The sequence below is a fragment of the Acanthopagrus latus genome, chromosome 13 (genome assembly GCF_904848185.1).
Source record: "Acanthopagrus latus isolate v.2019 chromosome 13, fAcaLat1.1, whole genome shotgun sequence".
NCBI lineage: Eukaryota > Metazoa > Chordata > Actinopteri > Spariformes > Sparidae > Acanthopagrus > Acanthopagrus latus.
This window is the reverse complement of record NC_051051.1, coordinates 9,980,200-10,004,889: the sequence shown is the minus strand read 5'-3', so window position 1 is coordinate 10,004,889 and position 24,690 is coordinate 9,980,200. Positions and strand designations below refer to the sequence as shown.

The 24,690-nt window shown below is 42.2% G+C and overlaps 1 protein-coding gene across 3 annotated transcripts in view; it reads left to right on the top strand.

Annotated features, from left to right (window-relative positions):
* cadm2a (cell adhesion molecule 2a) overlaps window positions 1–23,757 on the top strand; it is a 230,788-nt gene extending 207,031 nt beyond the window's left edge. For 2 of the 3 annotated variants that reach the window (XM_037120374.1, XM_037120373.1), the window contains 3 exons: window positions 866–979; window positions 15,325–15,447; window positions 16,794–23,757. In XM_037120374.1, coding sequence (XP_036976269.1) covers window positions 866–979; window positions 15,325–15,447; window positions 16,794–16,912 — 356 coding nt within the window. In that variant the 3' untranslated portion in view covers window positions 16,913–23,757. The remainder of the gene's footprint in view (window positions 1–865; window positions 980–15,324; window positions 15,448–16,793) is intronic. The other variant, XM_037120375.1, reaches the window with a different exon arrangement.
* Window positions 23,758–24,690: the final 933 nt, after the last annotated feature.

Below are 24,690 nucleotides of genomic sequence, written 5' to 3'. Positions count from 1 at the left end.
AGCAGTTCAAAACAGAGCATAGTAATGCAGCTTAGCTACCGTTTTCTCAAGTCAACATGGGTAATTGGCACCGATCATTTGTGATTTCCTCGCTTTGTTTTATCTAACTCTCTTCCCTTGCACATGTGAAGGACCTATCCTCACACACATCAGCAGACATTAAGAGACTCAAGGTCAATCCTGTTCTCCTACTACAGAAAATACCCTCGCATTCAAAGATGGAACAATCTAATCCATAAGGACTAAGAAAATATGGAGGAGTGGCACTTCTCTTCCACAACATTATTTCCCTTGCACTACTCCCATTTTTTCCTTGATAAATTTGCTTTATATATCAATTGTAGCCCTCGTGCTCAGTATGTGCAGTAACATAAAAGTATGCATGAGATGCTCAGCCATTTAACAGCATTTCAAACATGACTCATGTGAACACTGACCCAAAGAGAATCATTAAAACGCACTCATACAAGAGGCTTTCAGTTTTTGAAGTGATGGAGGTCATTTAAGGTTCGTAAAGTAAACAGCAAACCATTTAGTCATAGGATGAAAATATGTTTCAGGGATCCATGAAAAGCACCTCTCTGAATTAGTGAGAAAGCCTCGCTGACCCACAGAAAAAAGATCAGCGAGGCTTGAAACACTATTTTTTGTGCAGTGTATCATTTTGCATCGACAGCAATTCATTATTGCTTTGTAGAAAGTTTCCACCATTCATGTGTTTTTGCTTTGAATTGTGTTATGATTTTGCCCTTTGTGTATTTCCCATCATTATTTAATGTGTAACTGCCCCCGTTTTGATTCATTTTTGTTGTTGTTGTTGTTGTATTGTTTTTGTGTGTATGTGTCTGTCTGTCCCCTCCACCAGACGCCCCCACAACCCCGCCTCCATCCACCACTCCCCCCCTACATCCCATCCCTCCAGATCCTACAGCCCTATTAGGCACCCACGCCTCAGACCCCACAGTCACTGGCAACAGAGGTACAGTACCACCCAACGCATCTCCACAACCCCTCAGCATGCAATGTATATTCCCACTTCCCTCTTACTTCCATCTGTTCTGTTACTTCCTCTCTAAGCTACTTTGCTGCCTCAATCAGTGCTCCTGGTTTCACCTTTTTTTGGAGGGGTCTTTTTGCCCCTTTAGGAGTGTAACCACAACCTGTATGCAATTTCAGTGAACAAAGAAATGCAGTACATGCCCATTGAGACTGACTTGTTTTGCCTTTTTACATTAAGGACATTGTTCTGTTTTACTAAGTCTCTAAGACGCTCCGGGTGATTGTATTCAAAAAGAGTCTAGCCGTTCAAATACTCCATCCACTGTCCCCTTGGCATTTCAAAGACTTCAGTACCTCTGTGCCCTGAAACCTCAAAGAAGCAAATGTCATGTCCAACGGAAAATGTCTGGCCACTGGAGACGTCTCATCATGACTCCTAATGCTGTGTTAAATCTTAGAGAGTTCTGACTTGGATGGCTCTTTTTCAGAGAAATAATGCCGCGATCTGGAATTCTTAAAGAAAGAAGAAGAGTATGAATGCTGTTAATGTTACAATCTTTTATAGCATTATAATATAAAAGATGAATAAGGGGATGCCATCCCAAGCCATAAGGCTGAGAAGGCAGTCTTGAGGTGGTATAAGTGCTGAGGTTTTCTCACATTTCTGCAGAGGCTGAGGTCATGCAGAGAGTTATGTTTATGGATTTCAACTTTAAAAAGCACTGATGTGCAACATAAATCTCCACCCTGTAGCACTAATGCAATCCACACAAAACCTCGGACACAAGATTTCTTAATTCATAAACTCCCCAATATTGGCACACCACATACAAGATTAGTTGTGCTGATTTGACGCCACCCGAATAGCAAGAACGTGCCAGACACATTTATCTGGCCCACATACCACATGGAACGATGGCACTTGGGTGACCCACTCCTATTTGCCAGATCTGAGCGACAAAAGACCACCCAAGTGGCAGCCTTTCGTGCAGTATGTGGGCCGGACGAATGTGTCTAGGCTACAACGATTTTGTTAACTGGGCAGTGAGACGGCAGGCAAAGGTGAAGGCTGAACCTCTGCTACAAAGACTTGCTCGTTGGAGGTTGAATGACACGTTCCAGGTAAGGATGAAACTCCAAACAGTTTACCTCTGCAGTAGTATTTACTTAGAGACATGATATTCGAGTGGGCCATTGTGTGACCAAGTCATTGCCAGAAGGTCACAGATGCCTGTAATGGCTGAAACCCAAGGACCCGCTGGTGGCCACCAGAAACTGGGGAGAAGTACTGCTGAACTAGACAGGCGATATTGTCGGGTGACAAAGGAGAACAGTTTGAGGAACTTGTGAACCCTGCCAACACACTAGAGGCAGGGTTGGAAGACTTTGGGAAGACTTAATCCAAGTAATACAAGCAAGTAATACATTCATACATGCAAGTCAAATGGTTGACATGAGTCCTCTTTGCAGAGTGTGTGTTTGCATTAAAAAAGGATCAGTTGAGTTTTCCCTAATAATCTGGTGACGTGGCTGGATCTGGCTCAGACTTGGGTGGAAGGTGGATCGGCCAAGCGCTATAATTTCACTCGGTATGTGGGCCGGATGAACATGCCTGGTGTAGGCAAGATCCTGGCCACAACAACTTTGCCATCTAGGTTTGGGCGTCTGACCAAGATGCCTACTGGGAGTAGACCCTAGGGCGGACCACAAAAAGGCGAAAGGTGCAAAATTGCGTATCCCGCCAGGTTTGTGAGAGCTTCGGGATCCTTCCGGAGGCCCTGCAGGACAAAGCTGTGGAAAGAGACACTTTGGTATCACTGCAACCAGGATAAGCTGTAGTAAATAGACGAATGGAATGGATCTCACAAACCTATGGGAAAGTGTAGGTGCTCTGGCCTATCTAACATTTATGCAAGGTAAATGTTCCGACTGTTATCTTGTATTCTAACCTTTACCTTTGTGATCTGAAGTGAACAAACATTTGACCATCTTTGTTTAACCAACATTAGATTTCTGAACAGCTGAACAGGAGACTGGTGAAATATAACAATTACTTTCACACGATTTCAAAAGACGTTTGTGTGACTAAGTGGCACAATTAATCACGACCTTTATCACGGTGTAGCTTGTGCAGTTTGGCAAAATCCTGCTTTGGATAAAGTGAAAATTGCTATTGTTTGGTTGAATTGCAGTTTTTCTCGTGACTGTCTCTTTGGCTGCTGCACCACCATAACAATAATGCTGACACGGCTGCATGTCTGTTCTACTAGAGTGATATGTCAGTCAGAGTTTTTGAGCGGCGTGTCAATTTAAAAACCAGTGTGCCGCGATGGGCTGCATGCCGGGGACTTTGCTCGCTCATTTATTTCAGATATTAAACGCTGTCTCACAAAGCATAGGGCGAAACATAAACACTGAATACGACGTAAAAATAGTAATAATTATCAGAAAGACTCTTGGCAATGATCTCTCCTCTTCATTCTAAATTCTGTTTTTTTTTTCATCCATTTTCATTTATGTGTCAGTTTTCTCTCCCGAGTTTACCCTCTGTCTTGTCTCTGCTTGTTTCACTCCCTCTCTCAAGTCCTCTCAACATCATGGTGCTCCACAGTCCCATTCACTCAGAATAATTTCCTCTCATCACCACTGCTTTCTCTAAATTACCATCTTTAAAGTCCTTCAGGAGTCTTGACTCCCCCTCTACCTTTCCTCTGCCTTCTATCAAGCTTTTGTTTCAATTTTCCCACACCCGCTCCTCCTCTCCTACCCTCGCAGCTCTCTGAAGACCCTGTTAGATAACAGGCTTCCACACGTTGTTAGATATTCCTCATCAGCGTGTCTCAATTCTTCTCTGATGTCTGTTTGTGTAGTGCAGAGACACAAGAGGAGCCGAGCCTCTCTATGTATCTTCTGGGAATCTAAATATCAGACTCCTTCACTGCGTCCCCAGTCACAGGATACTACACTATCTGCTTTCATGTGTCTACTTGATTTATTACCAGGTCTTTTCACAGGCTCTAGATGAAAGCAAACAACAGTAGAGCTGTACCAGCCCTGTGACGTTTTGGCTTTTTTAATCAAGTAGTCTTCCTGTGCAGACAAAATACACATTGCAGGCTTCAGCACTATGGCCTATAAGCAGAGTTGTAGCATATCATATACCTGATGAGCTCTTTCAGGTGCATTTTTTTTCCCGTTCTGCTGTCTTTCTCATACTAGCCTTGCATCTTTCATGTCTTGCCTATCATTAGCACATTGGATTTTTCCAAACAGTTACCAAGAGTAACAAGGCTGAGGTATCTAGAAACAAGAGAAGGCATTTGCAGAGAAGCGATAAGCAGTTGATTAAAAAAAAACAGAGAGAGAAAAATACATTTAAATAACAGTTAACCAAAACATACTGTCACAGGAGGGACTCTAGATGCACAGTTAAATGGTTTCCATTAAATGGAAGATTGCGGAACCGTTCCCAGCTTCGACAAAGTGAAAAGGGCACATTGCCATTGCCAAGAGCGCATAAGCTGCTCATTAGAAATAACATAAAAACTGTTTAAACTTTGGCAGAACATACTGTTTTCTCGTAGCATCCCATCACTCATGGTAGTACATTGTGTGAGAACATCAGATGTGAGGACGTCAGGTGCTGTGTAGTAGATCCAGATGCTATGATTTGTATCAGTCCTCTAATGTCACTTCATTCAGAGAGCAATGCAACATAAACAGAAGGTGATGCCCAAATTATGCAACCATAAGTGTTTTCTTTTTTTACATCCCATGTCATTTCTCACAACTCAGAACCGTAGTGCCATTGCCAACCTGAACCAGACACGATAATGCCTGGCTTTAACGTGCTGTCGCAACAAGTCTGCTTGACTTTTGATCGGCTAATGTTTATACTTGATACTCAACAGCAACATGACCAGCTGTATTATTAAGTCACATAGCACAGAAACAACTGGTAGGAGCGATTAAAATACTATTGAAGCTGTTATTTTAAGGTAAGATGAATACATAATGTTGATTTAAATGTAACATAGCTACTCCATCAATAAAACGCCTGCAAGGTGTTCATGGTCACTTGATTTTTGCACGGATTTAGAGATTTGGAAGTAAATGCACCTGTCAAGTCATGAGTGTTGGTTTGTGTGTCTCAGGTAATCCAACTACAGTGGAAGCCCCCCCAAAAAATCCCTGTTACTATGGCAGCCAATGGAATTGGCAGTTTTACACAGCATGATGAATACGAGTAACTACAGTCCAAGTTTATATCTGTGTAGAAGTAGCCACCCGACTGATTCTTTCCACCTCTTTGGACTTATAGCCTAAGTATGCTGTAAGTGGAACATTTTGACCGTTGTTATTCAAAGATAATGTGTGTCTTCAGTCTCCTCGACTTTCAGTGCCAAGACCTCAGACATAATTGAGCTCTAGTGATGTTAGTTCTCTTTCAGAGTCAAGAGAGAGGTCTTTTTGGTTTAGTCTTAATAAGCCCTGTTAGCTACCATGACAACCACAGGCCAATGTGAAAGCAAGGTGACATCGCCGGTCTACATATTCTCTGTGACAGAAATGTAAGGCTAAACCGTCATTAGGCTGAGGGACACTAGACGTTATGTGAATTCAGCATATTAAACCCCAACATTATTAGAATCACGACGAAATCTGTGATTTAATATTATATTGAAAATAACAATAAATTAACAATTAGTCTGTACCTACTCAAAAGATGTAGGACATGGTTTTTGAGCTAAGCTTTAGACAGCTATGCAAAATATACTAAATAGTACATTTACTTTGTGATACAATCTTCTCATTAACTACCTTCATAGGGCTTTTTTAACCAGAAAAAAAACTGAATTTTGGATTATGGAGAACACTGAGTTCCAGATCCACCACCTGAAGTTTTTTTTTCACTTTTCAGATGTTCCAAATATAAGCCTTTAATTCAGCACTGAGATATCATCCCACACAATCCACGAGTGAAAGAGAGGAACCAGTATTTGCGTGAGAGGCATAAATTGGCCACGGAGGTGAAAAACAACTGCCTGACTTTGTCCACAGCAATGAGTTGCTGCCTCACTTATAGGATTGAATGTTCAGTATTTGCAGAAATGCAGCGTTATTTTACAGTATGGATTTACAATAATGACTTCTCACCATAATAATAGCTTCTTTTATATCTAATTTTGCTGACGCGGTGCCAGTTTGCCAATGCAATAACGTGCCTTTTAATGGAAGCATTTATTCGTCCTTGCAGGAATATTAGTAAATGAATATTTCATACTGTAGACTCAGTGGATCTAATGGGAAATGTAAATTTGACTCTGACTCAAGCCTTTAATTCTAACTGTTGTTGACCTTTGGGGTGTAGCGAGTGTACAGGTATGCAGGGGCTTCTTCTGGTTTTCATCCATGCTGTATATCGCCAGGACTGATGCAGGACTGCAGTCTGTGATTCACTTTATTAATGAAGTGCTGGCATGTATGCCCAACACACACACTGCTTCGGTAGCCCAGCCAGCCTTAATGGCCATAATAACTCTTTCACTAAGTATCAGAGGTCTATGCAATGTCATCAGACCCCCTCCCCTTGCCACGAACACACACACACACACACACACACGCACGCCCACCCCCCCCCCCCCCCCCACCACCACCACCACCACCACCACCACCGCCACCAGTGGCGAGTTCTCTAAAATTTGCCAAATGCTTTTTCATGGCTTTGCAAATTAGCTTTGACCTTGGGAAGCTGTAAGGTTGAATTATGCGCAGGAATTTCTCTGGCGTTTAAAATATTTACCATTCGCCTCTTATAATCAGCATTCGTGTGGCCAACCCCGGCCGCCAGTAGCCTGATATTGCCGCAGAAAAAGGGGGCCCGGTGCCGAGAGGACAGCAATTATTCATGCCCGGTGTCTCTGCTGGTAAAGACAGAAGAACAGAAATGATATCCATCTGCCTTCTGCGGAGTAAAACTTCAGTCTTTTCTTTGCTCCATCCGATGTTCCCCAAGAGGAACAAAAGGTATAAGTAAAGAAAAAGCACCAACAGCCTTTAGATTCTTAATCAAAGTGTATACTATGACTTGGAAGATATTGCTAACTGGTGTTCCTACCTGAGGTTTTAGCTGTCAGTGGGGACCAGAGGAGGTTAATCCCCAACTGTCATGGTTTTTATGGTGATTTTAAACACAAAGGGATCTTTCCTCTCCTCTTGAAGTTGATAGCAGTGACTACACACTCGAGGAGAATTCGGGAGCAGAGGCAGGGGATTGGTCAAGGTTCAAGAAGTTGGGATTAGCCTGAGCTTTCTCCCCTTTTCAAGTGAGCGCTGGCCATAAAGCCGCATATGAAAGGTAATACATTAACACAGGACCAATCTTACCCCCTGGCTTCCTGAGAATTGAGCCAAGCGATCTATGCTGAGGCTCAACCCACTGATCTTAAATTAGCTGCCGTTTTAGGCAACAGTAATGACCTCACCTGAGGGTTTCTCTCTCAGGGACTGGAGCTCAGACCTCTGCCATACACAACAACATGCAAAACCCCTTTTGTTTTTACCTCTGAAGATATTTTTAAGATGTATCAGAAAGCAGGAGCAGGGGAACGCACGTCATTTTGTTAATGTAAAATAACAACAGGTGTGGTGTACACCTGCAAAGTTTAAAATAATTGCCTCAAACTGTTCAGTTCCCTTCGATCAGAGCTGCCGCCTTAATGAGCCATCCAAGAGGATGAAACCGTCGGGATTCGCTTCATAAAGCTATCAACACTGGAGAATAAACAATCCACTTAATCGGTTCTTACAAATACTTTAAGGAGATTAGCCTGCATGATACAAAAGTTCGCATTTGTTTAGTTCTCAAACAAAACAACGAAGCTACAAAACACAAGCTACAGTGCATGCCAGAGGTCAAGTATACAACAGTATTATTAAAAACTTAGATGACAAGTTATTATGAGATAGGTAATACTTTACGTTAATAGGAAATTTAAAATTAATGAGGAATCTTGCGGTGCAGAATCGATGGGCAGAAGGTGAAATCAAAACCAAACACAAATGAGACAGATCACTCAAACTCCTTGATGAGGCCCTTCTGAAATTTAAGGAGACTGATGAAATATGAATCACTCCTGTTACAAATGATTTAAAAGAATTAGAATTAAAAGGGCAGCTTCTGCTCCTCAGGCAATGTTTTATGTCTTTAACCTCGCACTCACCTATTGAGGCTGCTTTAGACCAGGGACAAACCTTTTGTGAAAACTCAATAAGGGAAGGGACTATTTTTATTCCACGTAGGGATCCGTGCCTGCTTTATTCCATTGCTATTGATCTTGTTTTAAATGGAGGGCACAGGTTAGGCCATAAGATGAGTATAAGACATATTTTCTTGAGGGCAAGTGTCCAGGGCAGCTGATTGGTTGCTGTGTTTAATTCAGAAGGGCTAAGTTGGGGTTGCAGCATCCCCGTCGGGGGGGGACGTTGGTTAAATATTGAAAAAGTACCGACCATCCTCTCTACATTTTCTCACCCCCACTCTGCAGCATAAAGCCGAGGATCACAGGAGAAATTAAAACATAATGCAAAGGTCTTTCCACTTATTGCTGGGCAATTATTATTGATGACCTGTCACATTAACTCGCTTTGGGGAAGAATTATAGCAACAATTTGGAATAAAGTGTAGAACAGAAAAGCAGAAATCATTAGATCCCGGGGCTAGTGTTATGAATTACATGTAATAGCCCTTCTATTCATTAAATCTCAATGGCAGGGGACACTTTCAACAATCTTGAAGAAGCACTCACTCGCGCACACATGCACACTCACAGTTGAGGCAATCAACAATTTTCATTTGTTGACATTAGGGTTTTATTCGGTCCTTTATTAATTTTTCACTGCATGTCTCCCTCAGGGGATTGTTGGGCTTGTGGTAGCAACTTGCTTCCTCCATGATCACTCATTTCTGTGTGGGCTTGTGTTTCTGCTACTATTCTTCTGCAGATGGCTCACACAATGGAGTGATAGAGCTGTGATTAAGGGTCCCATATTTTGCTCATTTTCAGGTCCATACTTTATTTTGAAAGCCTACTCCAGAATGTTGTCATGTTCAAAAGGCACATTAATTTACTGGTACAGGCCACTGCTGCAGCACCTCTATACCTCTTAAAGGCACAGTTTTTGTATATGGGTGGTGTATATAAAATGTGCCATATGTAAGAATTTAATCATTCAAAAATGATCAAAAGCGTTTAAGAAACAGTCATTTTGATGTTGCAACTTTTATGTATCATTGCAGAGATATCTATTGACATTAGCATGCTAACCAGCTAACACATGTGCTGGCAATGTAAACACCATCACTCCCCTGCTGTGGTTTCTCTGCGATATGCTGCGCTCTATTAATTTGGAGTGCGATTCCTACATGTGGACAATTCTTACATATTGCACCTTTAACAATACAAAAAAGGCAAAATCTAACTTCTTACAAATCTGTACCTTTAAGTAAGCACAGGTCTAATGATGATGTCGTCTCTCCGCATCTTCCTTGTTGTGTCTTATTGCTGTTTTGAGGGGGTTATGGATTTTGCCAAACACTGAGCTGTTGTGATGGATTGATTCCTGCATGAGACTTAATGAATTCATATGATTAATTATCTGGCTTTGCTTATAACTTCATGCTGTTACCCTGCTGACCACAATTTCTTTTCATTCGGAGAAGAGAGACGGAGGTTGTTGAATATTCAAGATAGTGTCCAAGTCCACGTGTGGGCTTTATTGAATGATTAGCAGAAGTAATTTGTTTTCACAATCTAATTAATCCACTCTGACCCAGCAAGCAATAATGGGCAAGGACACACACACACGCAGACACACACGTCTCGGTAGCGTCTCCTCTTTTCTGTCTTTCTGACTGTCGCACGTGCATGGGTGCATTCATTCAAGAGTGTGCGCACATGTGTCTTTCGGCCCTCTGCTACAGCCTCCAGGGACTCTTTCATCTTGGCAGTGGAGCTGGCATTAGATGCAGATTGGTGAATTCCAGTCTCAGCCAAAAAGTTGGGCGTAATTGACTCATCGAACAAGCGAAGTCTGCAGGCACTTTCCGCCACTTTCTCTCCCATCACTTTCTCTCTGTTTGCAGGCACTCTCTCTCTCTGTAGCGTCTCTAACTTCCACTGCAGCAGAAGTAATGCCGAGTCATATGCGTCTCTTTTACGTTTCACATTTAATGATGTAATATGCAGTGTTTTTTTTATGAATTTGGTTTCTAATGTTTGGTCACAGTTTATTTTAAGGTGACCGGGACATATCTTACACAAGAGTTATTATCTCATAAATACTCATGAAAAATCATATTAACGGTCCCACCGCACCTTCCGGGGCTGCCAGAGATTTTGCAGTGCTTCTTCTAATCTGACTTCTTGTTGATGCAAACTCTTATTGTCGACTTTAGCACAGCGATACGCTCACACCCAAAGATTTTCTGACCCACACCACAGACACAAGGACACTGCAGCTGTGTAAGCTCATGCTTAAGCTAGCTGCTGCTTTATTGATTCGAGCAACTGAACCTATTGCGTCATAGTGGTCCATCTCAGACAGAGGGAGGAAAAAGTGTAATCCAGAGGAAGAAGAATATATCCGTTGGGGATGAATTTTGATATTAAAATAACAATAGGCAGAGGGAGATGTATGTTAATCCACAGTATAGTATGGAAAGGTTACTTTAGTTGCACATCGATGTGATGATGGATTCTAGGATGCTGCGTCTCATCATTTGAGATCGTTAATTTAAAAAATGAAGACTTTAGATGAAAGTCACTGCAGAGGGATGGTGGGGTTGCCAGGCCCAAGAGATGGTGTAACAATACATTCCAGACAGGCAGGAGTAGGAATTGTGTCATGTTATGTTCAATTTCTTTATTATTATTTATTTAAAAAAAAACATCCATCCATCCATCCATCTTCTACCGCTTTATCCGTTACCGGGTCGCGGGGGCAGCTGTCTGAGCAGGGACACCCAGACTTCCCTCACCCCGGACACTTCCTCCAGCTCTTCTGGGAGGATCCCAAGGCGTTCCCAGGCCAGCTGGGCGACATAAAAAACAAAAAACAAATATGTACTGGTATATTCTTATTGCAGCTTCAGATGATTGGGTTACATTGATGTTTATCTTCTACAAACACATTTTCTTTGTCAATTTAAGGACAGTGAAGTATCATTGAGTCAAACTTTTTGATATTCAAATTGCCCAGCCACTCCATTTAGCTTCCTCCTCACATCAGATTTTTAATAGACTACGCCTTCACATTTTTGTGGATGTAAAGGAAACTGGAGTTAATCGCTCAAAGTATGATTTTGCAGAAATTAAAGTCAGATCAGGCTGGCATAACAGCAGTGATGATCTGATTTGAGGAGGGGGGTGTAGCTTTTCCTTGTATGCTCATCATTTCCCCCCAGCTGAGACCTTGATGGAATATTTTAGCTCTCACTTGAGCTAATAATGTTCCTTTGCACATCATTTCCGAATCTACATGCGGCCTTTTTTGGAACAAGCCAAGGACTAATGGTTGTTTAGCTTAGTCACATTTCAGTCACGAACAGGCAACCGCACGTGCTTTTATTTTGAAGTACGGTATTATTTTGCATCCTTCCAGAAATTTAATTTTTGAAATTTGATTCATGGAATTCAATCTGACCAGATATTATGACATTTTCATCCTTGAAACATCCTTTTTAAAAACCCACAAAGTGTCAGTACCGCATATCCATCCATGGCAACCCAGCATCAGTGAAACAGGTAAGATGTGGAGTTACAGGCCAGTTAAAGAGTAACACTTTTGGTTTAGTCCGACCAAGCAGTGACTCACAGGAGCCCTGAACCCCTTTAATTTATTAAACAAGCCCAACTCGCTAGCCAGGCGACAAGGAGAGTGTTATAAATATTAAAAGAGGAGTTTGCTCTGCCACGCTCCCATATTAAATCACACAGAGAAGAATGTATGTGCCCTTATTAAAAGATAATGTGTTTTGGACCCATCAAAATGTATAACCCTCCTCTCCAGATCCCTCTCCCTCCTTGTCGCCCTTCCCTTTTTTTTCCCCGTCTTGCCCCAGCTGAAATTTCTGCCTTTTTCCTGTCCATCAATCTGTATTTTTTCATTTCCTTTCTCTGTGTCTTCGCACGCCCTTGTTGTATTTTTCTCCTTCTGTGAGTAGCAGCGGACCAGAGCAGAATACATAAGAACACAATAGATGAACCGTGTTTTGCGGTCACTCGAATGGAAAGCATTTACACGCTGTAAGTTATGATGAATTTATGTCACAGGCTTCTGTTTGCTTCATGAGTTGAAGTGAAGACTCCAATGAAAATGTAATACTGTATCAAATAGGCCTCAGTGGCGCTTTAAAGTAGCATTCCACCGCTGTCGGACTCACAATGGACAGTTTTATATTTTTTATGTATGTTTTTTTTTTGTTTTTTTTGTTTTTTTTTTACTTTTTCAAAGATTTAAAGAATGGAGCTGAGAAGATGGTGTCTTTTTTTCACATGTTCATCTTCATTGTCAAAACCTGGATCGCACAATAACCCCAACACAAGTTGACCGCTGACAGTTCACTCAGAGATTCCGGTCTGTTTTTGCTCTTAGCAGCTATTGTAGCCTTGAGCTGATGGCCTCCAGCAGAAATGAGGAGCAGGCTATAGAGCTAAATTTTTAACTTCTCCCCCCCCAAGACGTTCTTCATCTTCAAACTCGAAGTCTTCAGACCCAACCGACACTGACATCACTTGAGGCGATCGATCTGACTTTACACAGCTTTCTCTACAGCTAGAACTGGCTTGATACAACTATTTTTTACACATGGCACTCCTAAAGACCTGTAAACAGACTTTGACGGGTGAAATCGGAGGAGTTGTGTAGCTAGCTCCGTTCAAAAACAAACTGCGGTACTCAGCCTTGATTCATAGTAGCCACAAATAAGTGATGCAAAACATCTATAGAAACTTCTCAAATCGCGACTGCAGCAGGATCAGCTTCAAACTATACATACCAAACGTATTTGTATGACAAATGCCACTTTGCCATTAAATCACAAAATATGCTACTTCTGGTGGCGCTTTGAAGCTACGAGACGGCAACAGCATGTATCTCTTAAGTGGTGTAATTAGCGACGTTGTGGAGTGTTTGGAACATACTGAAGGTATAAATTAACAGTGGAAAAGAAGTGACTTATCCCAGAGGATGTACTGATACCTCTGACACATGTTCTTAAAGATGTAGTATGTAACGTTTCTGCATCAAGGTGTCTAGTACTCATTTGATTCAAGGTCATGTAATAATTTGGTCACCTGTCGCTATCACTTCCATAACATGTATAAAACTTGAACTCGTCCTCTGTATGTTTCCATCTGAGACAGTCACTTAGGTTTTCCTCAGCAGTGGTGGTTGACCACTCCCATGATCCCACCCTACTTACAACTTGTTTTGATTGGGGGACGGCCTTGCAGCAGGTACATGCTGTGATTTAAATCACCAGCCTAATCTATACCAGCCTATGCAGATCTCTTCAAACTAGCCTTAGATTCTGCTTACGAGACAGATTTTTGGTGGCGTGCTCCTTTTAGGACATGACACAGCACAGATAACATGCTCTGTCGAGGGATTTGACTTGCGGCCCAGCCTCTTGGAAGTGACACCAGCAATACTGTGTGGCCAGACTGTGTAGTACTCTATAGACCGACATACAGTCCACTGTATGGTCATGGCTTGTTTGTGCCTGCACTGGGATGTAACAGCCAGGCTGAGGCGCAAGCAGCAGGACACTGTGTGTGTGTGTGTGTGTGTGTGTGTGTGTGTGTGTGTGTGTGTGTGTGTGTGTGTGCGTGCGTGTGTGCGTGCGTGCGTGCGTGTGTGTGTGTGGGTGAGACGGTAAAAAACACTCACTGTCCTGACAGATAGAGGTGAAGAGACACAGCCATGTGTGTAACTAAACGCCTCGAGTCCTCACCCTGCTGGGCCGTGCCAGGGGAACATTCCTCTACTCTCTGCTCCACTGACCAAGCAGAACTGCAGCACGGTGAAACCACGCTACACGCGCCTGTGTGTGTGTGTGTGTGTGCGTGTGTGTGTCGGTATGAGAGTGTGTTTGTCCAGTGGGAGGCGGTGAAGTGTGACGGCCCGGTCACTCGGACCATGGAGAGTTATGGAGCGAGAGCGAGCCAGCTGTTCAATTTGGCCACATGGGCGGACACAGAAAGAAAAGGAGAATACTGAAGAGAAACAGTGTCAATACAGGACGTGCACTGTGTGTCTAAGCCGGCCGTCTATCAGCGCCTCGCCCGCTCTGACACCGCCATATTCTAACTATCAGCAGCCCACATACGCACGCGAAGTGACAGGGTTGCATGTGGCACGGCCTGGCACCCAGAGGAGGATAATGAGATGAGTGCTAATTTCTCAGGTGTCATGGACTGATATGAATAATACAGGCTATTCTCTGTTACCCATCTCCCTCACTGCGTCAGCGTCCACGTTTTTTTTTTTTTTTTTTTTTTTTTATTAATACAGCGGATGGCGTCAGTGTCACATCCCTACTTTTACCTTGAAAAGCCTGCAAGCCAGACTTTGTGGAGAAAAAAAATGGGGGGGGATGGAAATGAGCTATTGTAGAAGTCAAGGGAAACCTTTGATGGGTCTCTGCAGCCTCACCATGCAGATTTTCTTCCATCTCCGGGACGCGGCTATCATTTCGACTGCTTTTTCAACACCTAGTGACCTGTAGCAGCTCTCTTACAGACAATTCATTTTCCTAACAACAAACCTTCTTCCCCGAGAAAGAGAAAGAGATTGATCTTTCATTTTTTCTTTCCTGTCTGATGATTTATTTACTGTGTACTGCTCCTCCACTGCCGCCCCGGTTTGAATGTTGGGGACTCCTGCGGCACCGTGGGAGAGGTGATCCTGAATTATTCACTTCCTTTCGTCGAGTCCCTCTTTCATTCTCTTTTTCCTTCATTTTGCAGGGCGAATGTGTGTCTGCCTGTAGCTGCTCTTTGTGTCAACGCAGTGTCCGTCTCTCCCCCCCCATTTTATTATTCTCAGAGAGCGAGGCAGCTCTGCTCCGACTGCATGATGTGAGAGGGGAGAGGAATGACAGCAGCTCATTAGAGCAGGAACGAGCTGGAAATAATCTTCTTTCTCCTCCTTGCCCTGTTTTGTATTGTCTGTCTTTTGCTGTTCCTCTTGCCCTCGCTCCCGTCACCTCACAAACCGACGCCTTCATCTGCTCTCTTTGTCTGTCTCTCCGTCTCTCCTCAGATCCCAACGCTGTGGGGCAGCACGGCACTGACCATGCCTTGATCGGAGGAGTGGTGGCCGTAGTGGTCTTTGTCACCCTGTGTTTAATCATTGTTCTGGGAAGATACCTGGCCAGGCATAAAGGTAAAACCACAGTGGACCAGACCTGAGTCTCTCAAGGCTTATGGAGCTAGTGGAGCATGTTGTACCTGTCCCATTAGACCCCAGAGTCCTTCCCCTGATTCCCAAGTGACATGTTTTAGGACATACCTGCAGAGGTGAAATGAAATAAGAATGAAGGTCCTGCACACACAGGCTGAAGCCAGCAGTGCACACACAACACTCGCTCGGTTATTTTTTCGAAAACAAGCCAGAAAAGCCATTGCAGTCCTTCTTCTTTTTTTCTTTTCATTTTTATACAAGAGTAGTCCAGCAGTAGTTGTCTGAACATCCAGGGGTACACTGCAATCAGAAACCGCTCATAGCTAGTTTGGCACACTTGTTACAGTGCCAATCTCGCCTATATCTACTGTAATAAGTCTGGTCTATAAAAACAGGACCTAAGTCGTTGCCCACCACATAACTTACTGAATCCATCCACTGTGGCATTACGCTTCCTATTTACGTCCCCCAGAGCATTATAAGCAATCAAGTTCCATTAGCATTTCTATTCCCTGAATATGTAGAAGTAAGACAAACAACAAAAACCCTGTAATGCCAGTGATTTTCATGCTGCACTGTCAATCAGATCTGAAAGACTGACTTGAGACTTGGACTGAAAGACTTGGCTTTATGTAAAGTAGAACAGAATGACCAGCACCTTTAAAGTAACTTAAGGAATACAAAATGACTCCTTTACTCGGCCCACGGAGCTAGGGTTGCCGTTTTCAGCCGTTTGTTAGACACTGACTGCTCTTGGGGCTCTGCTGCTCCCGTCTCCTCAGACAGAGTGCAGAACCCTGAGCGGTATATTCCAAAAGTGCTGCAAATAACAGAAGTCCAGGTTGCGCCAGAGTACTCTCTCTGGTACTTGAAGCTGACCTTAAATGTGTAGGGTGCAACTCTCATGCAAATTGAAAATGACAATGTATGGCATTCCTGGTTAATACATGCAGTGTATCTTTTAAGGATGCGGGTTGTGGGTTGCATTGAATGGTCACTTTCCAACGCTGATGCAACAAAAGTGAGCCCTTAGTTAAAACTGAGTGCTGCATCACATTATTTGAGACGTGCAAAACTTTAAGCCTCGGCTACGGTGCCGAGAACAAACGGTGTTTGTCGGTGCATACTTTTACACGCGTTCTCTCTCTCTCTGCAGTATTTACATATCCTGTACCATCCCGGCTTCTCAGAATTCTGCACATGAATTATGTAGCATTACCGATGTTGTCTTCAGATGTGTGCTTCTCTCCGCCTCGGGCAGCAAACACCATGCAGGGCTGCTCCGTGTTTGTTTTCCTTGATATAAGTTTGTTTTTCCGTTTCCTCAGGAACGTACTTGACAAACGAGGCCAAAGGAGCGGACGATGCGCCCGACGCCGACACAGCCATCATCAACGCCGAGGGCAACCATGCGCACGCGGAGGAAAAGAAAGAGTACTTCATTTAGACTGCAGGGGGAGCTGTGCAGCTCCCCCCCCCCACCCCCCACTGTCAATCTCTGTATCTCTTTTTCTTCTCTCTCCGTCTCCCCCTTTTCTTCTCCACCTCTGACCACTGCCCCTCCCCCCCCCCCCCCCGTGGTGTCGACGTGGCACCCGCAGGCAGTCCACAGACAGAGAGGTTCCCCCAAGTGTTTTCCTATTATTGCCTTTTTGTTGAGCCCATTTTCTATCATTTACATCCCGTCCTTTAATTTCCTTTTTTATTTTTTATTTTTTTTCTGGCAGCCGGTGTTCACAGGCAGCTTGGCCGGTGCTGCTGAAGTTGTTGTTGTCCCCCCCACCCCCACCCCACCCTTTTTTTTTTGTTGTTTTGTTTTCATAATGTATCCTCATCTTTGACATGAATGCCTGGAAGTCTGTATAACTACCATGACTGCTTCGTACATCGGGCCCTTCGTTCATCTCCCCCCTCCGAGCAGACACATACTTCTATATCGCCCGCCCCTCTTTGTTCACGCACGTCCACAAAACACATATCATATCTCACATCAACACGGTGCCTAAAAATACAGACGCCATTGAACTTTCTGTCAATGCCTTCATGTATCGTCTGTCAGTAGCGATGTAAAATGCTTCGTAGATGGTTCGCCAGGCCATCATTTCATTGCTTAAGCTCACAGCTTTTTTTGATTATGCATTGCGTCTATTTTTTTAATTTTTTTTTTTTTTTTTGATTATTTGAATGAGAAAAATCTTTGCTGTTTACGCCTTATACATGTCTATCACACTGAATATGGTACTTTTAGATGATCCATCCCCCCACTCCCCCCTTTCGACCCCGCCCCCCCTCTAAATAGACTTGTAATTAAACAGTGGACCCTTGTAAGATAAGAAGAAAGGTTTTGTGTAACACTGTAGCAAGGTTTGTCAGGTAAGTGTATAATATGATTTTCATTACTAGGGTAGGGGTTACAACGAGGGTAGTGTGGTATTGTTTAGAGCAGAGAACACACAAAGATGCCAGATGAAGCATCCCATTGAAATAAACTCAACCCAGTATATAAAGACCATTTTGCTGAACCTGCCGTCCCTTATGTACTTTCTGTCTGTATATTCCTGCACTGTCCAGGCTGCAGTTTAGCGACAAGCACCCTCAGTGTCCTCTTGACAGCTTTTACAGTAGTTTGTGATTCACATGAAAAGGGTTCAGGTGTACAGGAAGAGTCAGTCTCCTCTCTCGCTTGAAAAGTTGTATAAATTGTGTTGAAATGAGTTTAGCTTTTCACTTTGAATTATTTTTTTCCGCTCATGTTTGTGTCACGTCGGAATCATTTAGAGTCTTAAGGACCCCGTGAAGTGTGAAAAAATGAGCCGTTGGGAGTTAATAGGAACAAGCGCACAGTTAAATCAGGTGTCAGTTGACTTTCCTGCACTCTTTTAGGGCCTACAGTCCACCTGTACACAGGGATTTCTTGTAACACACATTTTTCTACTTGTTTGGCCGTCTGTCAACACGCGCGACGACGTCTTAGGTCACTGCAAACTCCGTCCAGGGGAAAGATGACACAGGCGCATATTTTCATCAGTGCTCTTAGCATGATTATCAAATGTTAACTCGGAGCATCTCTGGTGATATTGGAGTATCTGATTTTGCACGTTGATGAAATGGATGTTATGTAAAATGTAGAAAGACACAAATGGACACTGATAATGCAGTGATGGAAGAGAGACAAAAGCGGCAGCTTGCAGTGTTTTGACAAGTTATCTGTGTCGATCCTGTGAAGACCAGTCATGTTTTCTCCGTCTCGTTCACTGTGTTTTTTTGTAACTCAGCAACCAACCAGAGTACACTCTTTGCTTCCTGTTTACGATGGCCCGTGTGTGGTCAGTGTACAAGAATAGCCATTAGAGTTTTTTTTTTCATGCCATTTACAAAAAAACCTGTGTACTTGTGGACTAGGCCCAAATTTGGGTAGCGTGTTTTTTCTACAAACCACGGATACGTTTCTTCTTGAAGTTCGACCTTCAATTTTATCTCATGACAACGCTGTTCCTGGGACAAAAAACACTTGGTTCTGAAAAGAATAGAGTTTTGTAGTATCTGTTAAAAATATCCAATCCTTTTTCACACTTACAGATGTCAAAACGCAGTATTGAACAGTGGTCTCTGGCTTGGAAGCCTTCTTGCCGAGCTTGCAACACTACAGCAATCTACCCAACCCTCCTCGAATGTCACGAAAGTCAGTTCATACACATGTAATGACACAACATATCAAATGTTTTGTAAAACATTAATGTGGTACGTATGAAATTTGAATGTATTCTTGGTTTGTAGGAACATAAAATGCCAGAAATTCCCAGACTGGGCTGTTACTGCTCTTCTTATTTCCATTTTTCAGAACCACTTTCCATGAACTAAACTGTCATTTCCATTTCACGGGGTCTACAAGAGGGTGAAAAAAAAGAGAGAGAAAAAAAAAGGAAGTGTGTGAATGCTGGGTCATAGATCTGCAGGGGCCTCCTTTCCAAAAACTACAAAAATGAAGACAAATAGAGAAGCACAAAAATGTCTGAATGAGTAACTGTGTTCCCTTGCCAACAACTAGATTGCCTTGGGGAGGGTTCATCTATTCAAATGGGAAAGATGAAAAAGGCTGTCTTTGATTCAATTCTGGGAGAGAAAAGTAAAAAAAAACAACTACAGTTCATCTTTTTGAAAATGTAAGCTGAATCATGTTTTTTATAAAAAGAGAAATGTTTCTAATATTTTTTGGTTTAAATGGTTCTAAGCTCCCTGCTGTATATTGTGTCTAAATTGTGGTTGATTGTGAAAATTGCTGTTAAATTCTGGATTACCCCATATTCCTTCAAATTTGTATATTAGCCACCTTATCTATTTCCTTTTTTTCCATTTTTCATTGCATATCAGAAAACTTTTAAACAACTGTATTTTTTGTTTCTTGGCACAAGGCATGTATATAATGTGTGAAAAACTAAACTTTGGTAATACACATTAGCATGTTTTTGTTTGGTTCTTTTTCATGTTTAATTTATTTGAGCTGAAGTTATTTAAGGAGAGAGAACCACGATGGAGGAGTGTTTGTAATTTCATTTTTTTATGAAGAACGGTGGCTTCTTGTGTTTGTGGCGTGCTCGTTGGTGCTGCAGATTGGAAGGATTTGCTGTTGAAAAAAAATTTGAACAGGAAAAAAAAAAGAAAATCACAAAACTCTGAAAGAAATCTGGAAAAATAAGTGTGGTTACTTGTACGTTGGACTTTTGTCCGCAGAGTTATGAGAAAGTATACATTTGTCTTCACAAAAATACAAATTCAGATACTCTACCATCACGTCGGAGGCGATGGAAGTGAACGCAACACATCCTCGTAAACAACTCCTGTTTCCTCGCATTTGTCCCACGCCGTTCCGTCTATCATCGAGTTTGGCTGATTTACTCTCCCGCGAAAGAGCGATAAACTCTGTGGCCCCTTGAACTAAAGACTTAAAGGCAGGGCACTAATCCACTAAGAGGGAGCAAATTATTACCAAGGGCAACATAATAGTGGGGCCCAGCTGTCTCCAATTCGATGGCCAATTTACAACATTATGCAAATAAGGTCAGCGAGTAAGGTCCTTCGTCGGTGCTATAACTCCGCTGGAATGAATCACAAGTTGGGAATCGGTAGATCGATCACACCAGTCACCTCACGTATAGAGAAATTTAGGTTGCATATTGTGTTTTTGGGATAGTTAAGAGATTTTTAAAAAATGCGGTGCAAGTTTGTTTTTTTTCTTCAGTTTCCATACTTAGTGTACTTCGGTCACCACAAACCTTCAGTAGATCCAGACTAAAGCGTTGCTAGACTGGTCTCTGATCAGTAGGAACCATCTGTATCACGTGTGTGTATAGAGTTCACAATGATGTAATGTCTTGTTTGTCTTTCTTTTTTACTTTTCTATCTAGTTATTTTAATTGTGTATTCTTTTTCTTTTTTTTGTTGTTGTTGTTGTTGCTTTGTCGCAGGCGCGCCCATTGTAGGAATAAGAGAGCCGGGTGGAATCGATTTGTTGATCCTGAAGTCGAAGACACGGGCTGTTTTTTGTTGTTGTTGTTGTTGTTTTGGGGTTTTTTTATTAATTGAACACAAATGAGCAGGTCCACACCGATGAACAGGCGTCTGCGTCAGAAACAATTCAGGTGCCATTTGCTGAATTATGAACTCTGACTAATTTGATGGGTATTTCTTAGTGGGTTGTGAAATGTGTTTTGTTTCCCTTTCTGGAAAAAAAAGGGAAAAAAAAAAATCACATGTAAATGTTTGTTTTGACACGAGCAGTAATGAGCTAATGTGTTGCAAATGGCTTTTTGATGATAGTTAGACCAAACCTGAATCTTTTTTTTTAATTTGTTATTCTAACAGCCTGGCACATACCATCATGCACTATTTTGCTATGACAGAATTAACTGTAGCTTGGGGGTCGTATTTTCTTTTGTATGTTGTTGTTGTTGTTGTTCTTGTTGTTGTTGTTGTCGGTTGAAACTAAGCTTTAAAAATTGTTGCCTCCTTGCTTTCCGAACGTGCTTCGGTTCTGATAAAAGCTCCCTGCGTGGTTTCGTAAAAGAAATCAAACTCATAATTTTAATATTTAGAGTATTAATGAGGTGATAATGCAAACTCAGAAATATTATTGTTTCCATAACCGGATGAACAAGCTGTCCCCAGTGGAAAAGACACTGTTTGAGGCTAGAGAGGTGGCAGGGTCCGCCACATATAAAAAAAGAGAGTCTGAATTTGTGTCGTCCTTTCAGGTCAGTTTGTTTACGAAGAGGGTTAATAGATCAGTGAAGATTCTTTTTTTTTTTCTTCAGGTAAACATTTCTTCCGTGAAACTCCATATTGAAACTTTAATAATACCCACCACGTTATGGGCCTCTAATTTCAGACAGTAGGAGCAGCTTTAATGTAGCCGCTGTGCCAAATCCAAGACCTCTTCTTTTCTTTTTTTTTTTTTTTTGATTTGTCTCCGTTCGGTCCAAACGAACCCACTTCCTTTGACTGAAGGTGGGAGAGGTGCAGCTGAGGTTATTTGTTTATGCAGATCAGGCAGTGCAATACTGGCAGAAGTGTTTTGGCATGCACTCGCCCAAAAAAAGAAAAATCGGAATGTTGGCGGTCGCACATGCGGACCTTTACAACCCCCCACAAAAAAAAAAAAACAGACTTAAATGCATGTTTAAATACATATTTTAATGTGATTACAGCAGGCTTTTATGGCTTAGGTTCACGGGGTGGTTGATTCAAGATTCCTCTCAGTTGATAACACCAGGAGCCAGGAGTCATGTGTGGGTTTATTTAGCACGTTTTTATTAGAAAAGTCACTGTCGGTGTTGACCAAGTGCGCTCATACGGTTATTTCACACAGGATTTCAGTGAATATCTGTGGAGCTGTTTCTTTGTGCCTTGCGACTCTGCACCTCCACTTTCCTCCTCCTCCTCCTCCTCCACCTCCTCCTCCTCCTGCCTGTCTGCTTCTTTTTGAGGAGGGATGAGACGAGCGCATGTGATCGGTGATTATAGAAGCTCGTCCAAACTCCACCTGCCGGTACTGCATTATGCATTTATCCTGCTGCGGCCTATTCGCCACGCTGCACCACCAGAGCAGCATCCTCCTGCCACAGAATATCACAGTTTGTCCCCATTTTCAGGAAATTAGAGGCCCATACCAGCTAAAAAAAATATATAATAATGATAATCTGAATCAGAAGACAATGGTTTAAAAATACTTCTTGTTTATGTTTTTTTTTTTTTGTTTGTGTTAATGGTTTTTATTCTCCACAGCAGTGACGATAGCATGACACAGCCTGGTCCGGTCCTCTCTGTCCTCCCTCTCTGACCCTTCATCATGTGTCTTGTGCTGTACAGTTCAGCTTCAGTGCACTTCTTTGTTCCTCTGCAATATTGACACTCAGCATCAATCAGCCCAATGTCCATATTGTCAAGGTGACGGCAGCGACATGTGACGCAAATCGCATGTAGTGATGTTTTTCTTTTTTGTTTTGTTTTTTTGCGGATCTTTTTTTTGTTTTGTTTTTTTGCATCTCAGGAATATATTTCATTTAGAGACTTTCTTCTGTTTTGTTTTTGTGTTCTTGTCTTTAAAAAAAAAAACAAAAAAAAAAAACAAGGCGGTTTGTGAGCACTTCCCACTCTTGCTAGCTCCTGAACGCTGACACCATGTATCTTGTTCAGTTTTAAGATTATCACGATGTTAATAAAAAACTATTCAGTGATTCTTCAGTAACTCTGTCATCTTGCTGTCATTGCGATATTAGAGTTAACGGAACCGTCTTTTTGATATGATCACTGACTTGAAATACTGATATTTAGAAATATGCTGCAAAATAACCATGAGTTTGTTTTTTTTCCGAGGTTGATAGAAAAGTTGTTTATACACGGTGTTATCTGATTTTAGCTTATGGTGTGTAAGCAGGTCAATGTTGGGTTTTTTTTGTCCTCTATCATTATGTTTTCCTTGTAGCGACACACATCTTCATGTATATCGGTCAGTCACTCACGAAAAAAAAAAAAAAAAAAAACAGAATGTCCACAGTAAAGATCAGGATTAGAGCTAGACACATGTTAGTTCGGCTTCTGATGTACCTTGGTGAAATAAGGGGTTTTTCACATCAAGCTGTGCTGAGAGGGCTTCATTCGATATTTAGCACCGTAAGCGGAGGTGTTTTTCCTCCCATTTGTCTGTGGGATTTATTATATTTAATTTAGAGGTTCATTCTCATGTATGAAATTTAAAAAAAAAACAATTGTTGAATAAATAGTTGCCAAAACATCTGTGCGAGCCTGATTCCATTTTGTTTTGAAATCACGGCTGTCCTTCAGGGAAGCCTCTCACCCTCAGTATTTCTGGTCACGGAGGTAAGGACTGGCGATACGCTATAAAATGCTGCTGCCGCTCGGGAAACAAACTCGAGAATCCGCACGCACTCAGGAAAAAAAAAAACACAAGCGAACACATGCACAGACACACGTTCATGAATTTTCAGTGAACAAGAATAATTCATGGCCGCAGCTCCCCTATCTGCGCGCAGTTGTGGTGTTATGATGCCATCGGTGTTCGTCAGCCATAGTTTTTCCACTATCAGTCAATGGACTATATGAGGTTGTTACACTTGTACAGCGTAAGAATGTTAAAAGTGAATTGCCGTGAATTAAGGCGGAGTGATGGAGGGAAACAAAGAAAGAAAACTGATCACCCCAAAATGCATCGCACCGTGTAGTTCCAGGATGTTCAATAGAAGGCAGACATCTCTATGGCTGATAACCTCCAAAACTCAAGAGACTCACACTAGATGAGGAGCAATCTAGATGGATATATAACACTAGAGGTAAGAGAAACGACATGGATTTGGGGATTTGGGGATTTGGGGATCAGCTGTCCTTTCAAAGTCCGAGCTGCTGGGAAAAACACCTGTAATAGTTTAAGTTCTTGTATGTTTTCCACAAAAAAGTTTCAAAAAAGTATCTCAGTAAATCCTCGGGACTGAAACACTTGGGGATGCATCATCGTACAGTAATAATATCTACTATACATGCATTCACTGGAAAAAGCCTTCAGTATTTGTGGGTCAGATTGGTGGAAGAAGTCTGCAGATCCTTTACCTGCCTAGTGGTAGGATTGTATGGAATTAGATTTGTGCCAAAAGAAACAAACAAAACTTCTTGAATGTCAAACAAAAATAGGAATTGGAGAGAACATAACACTAA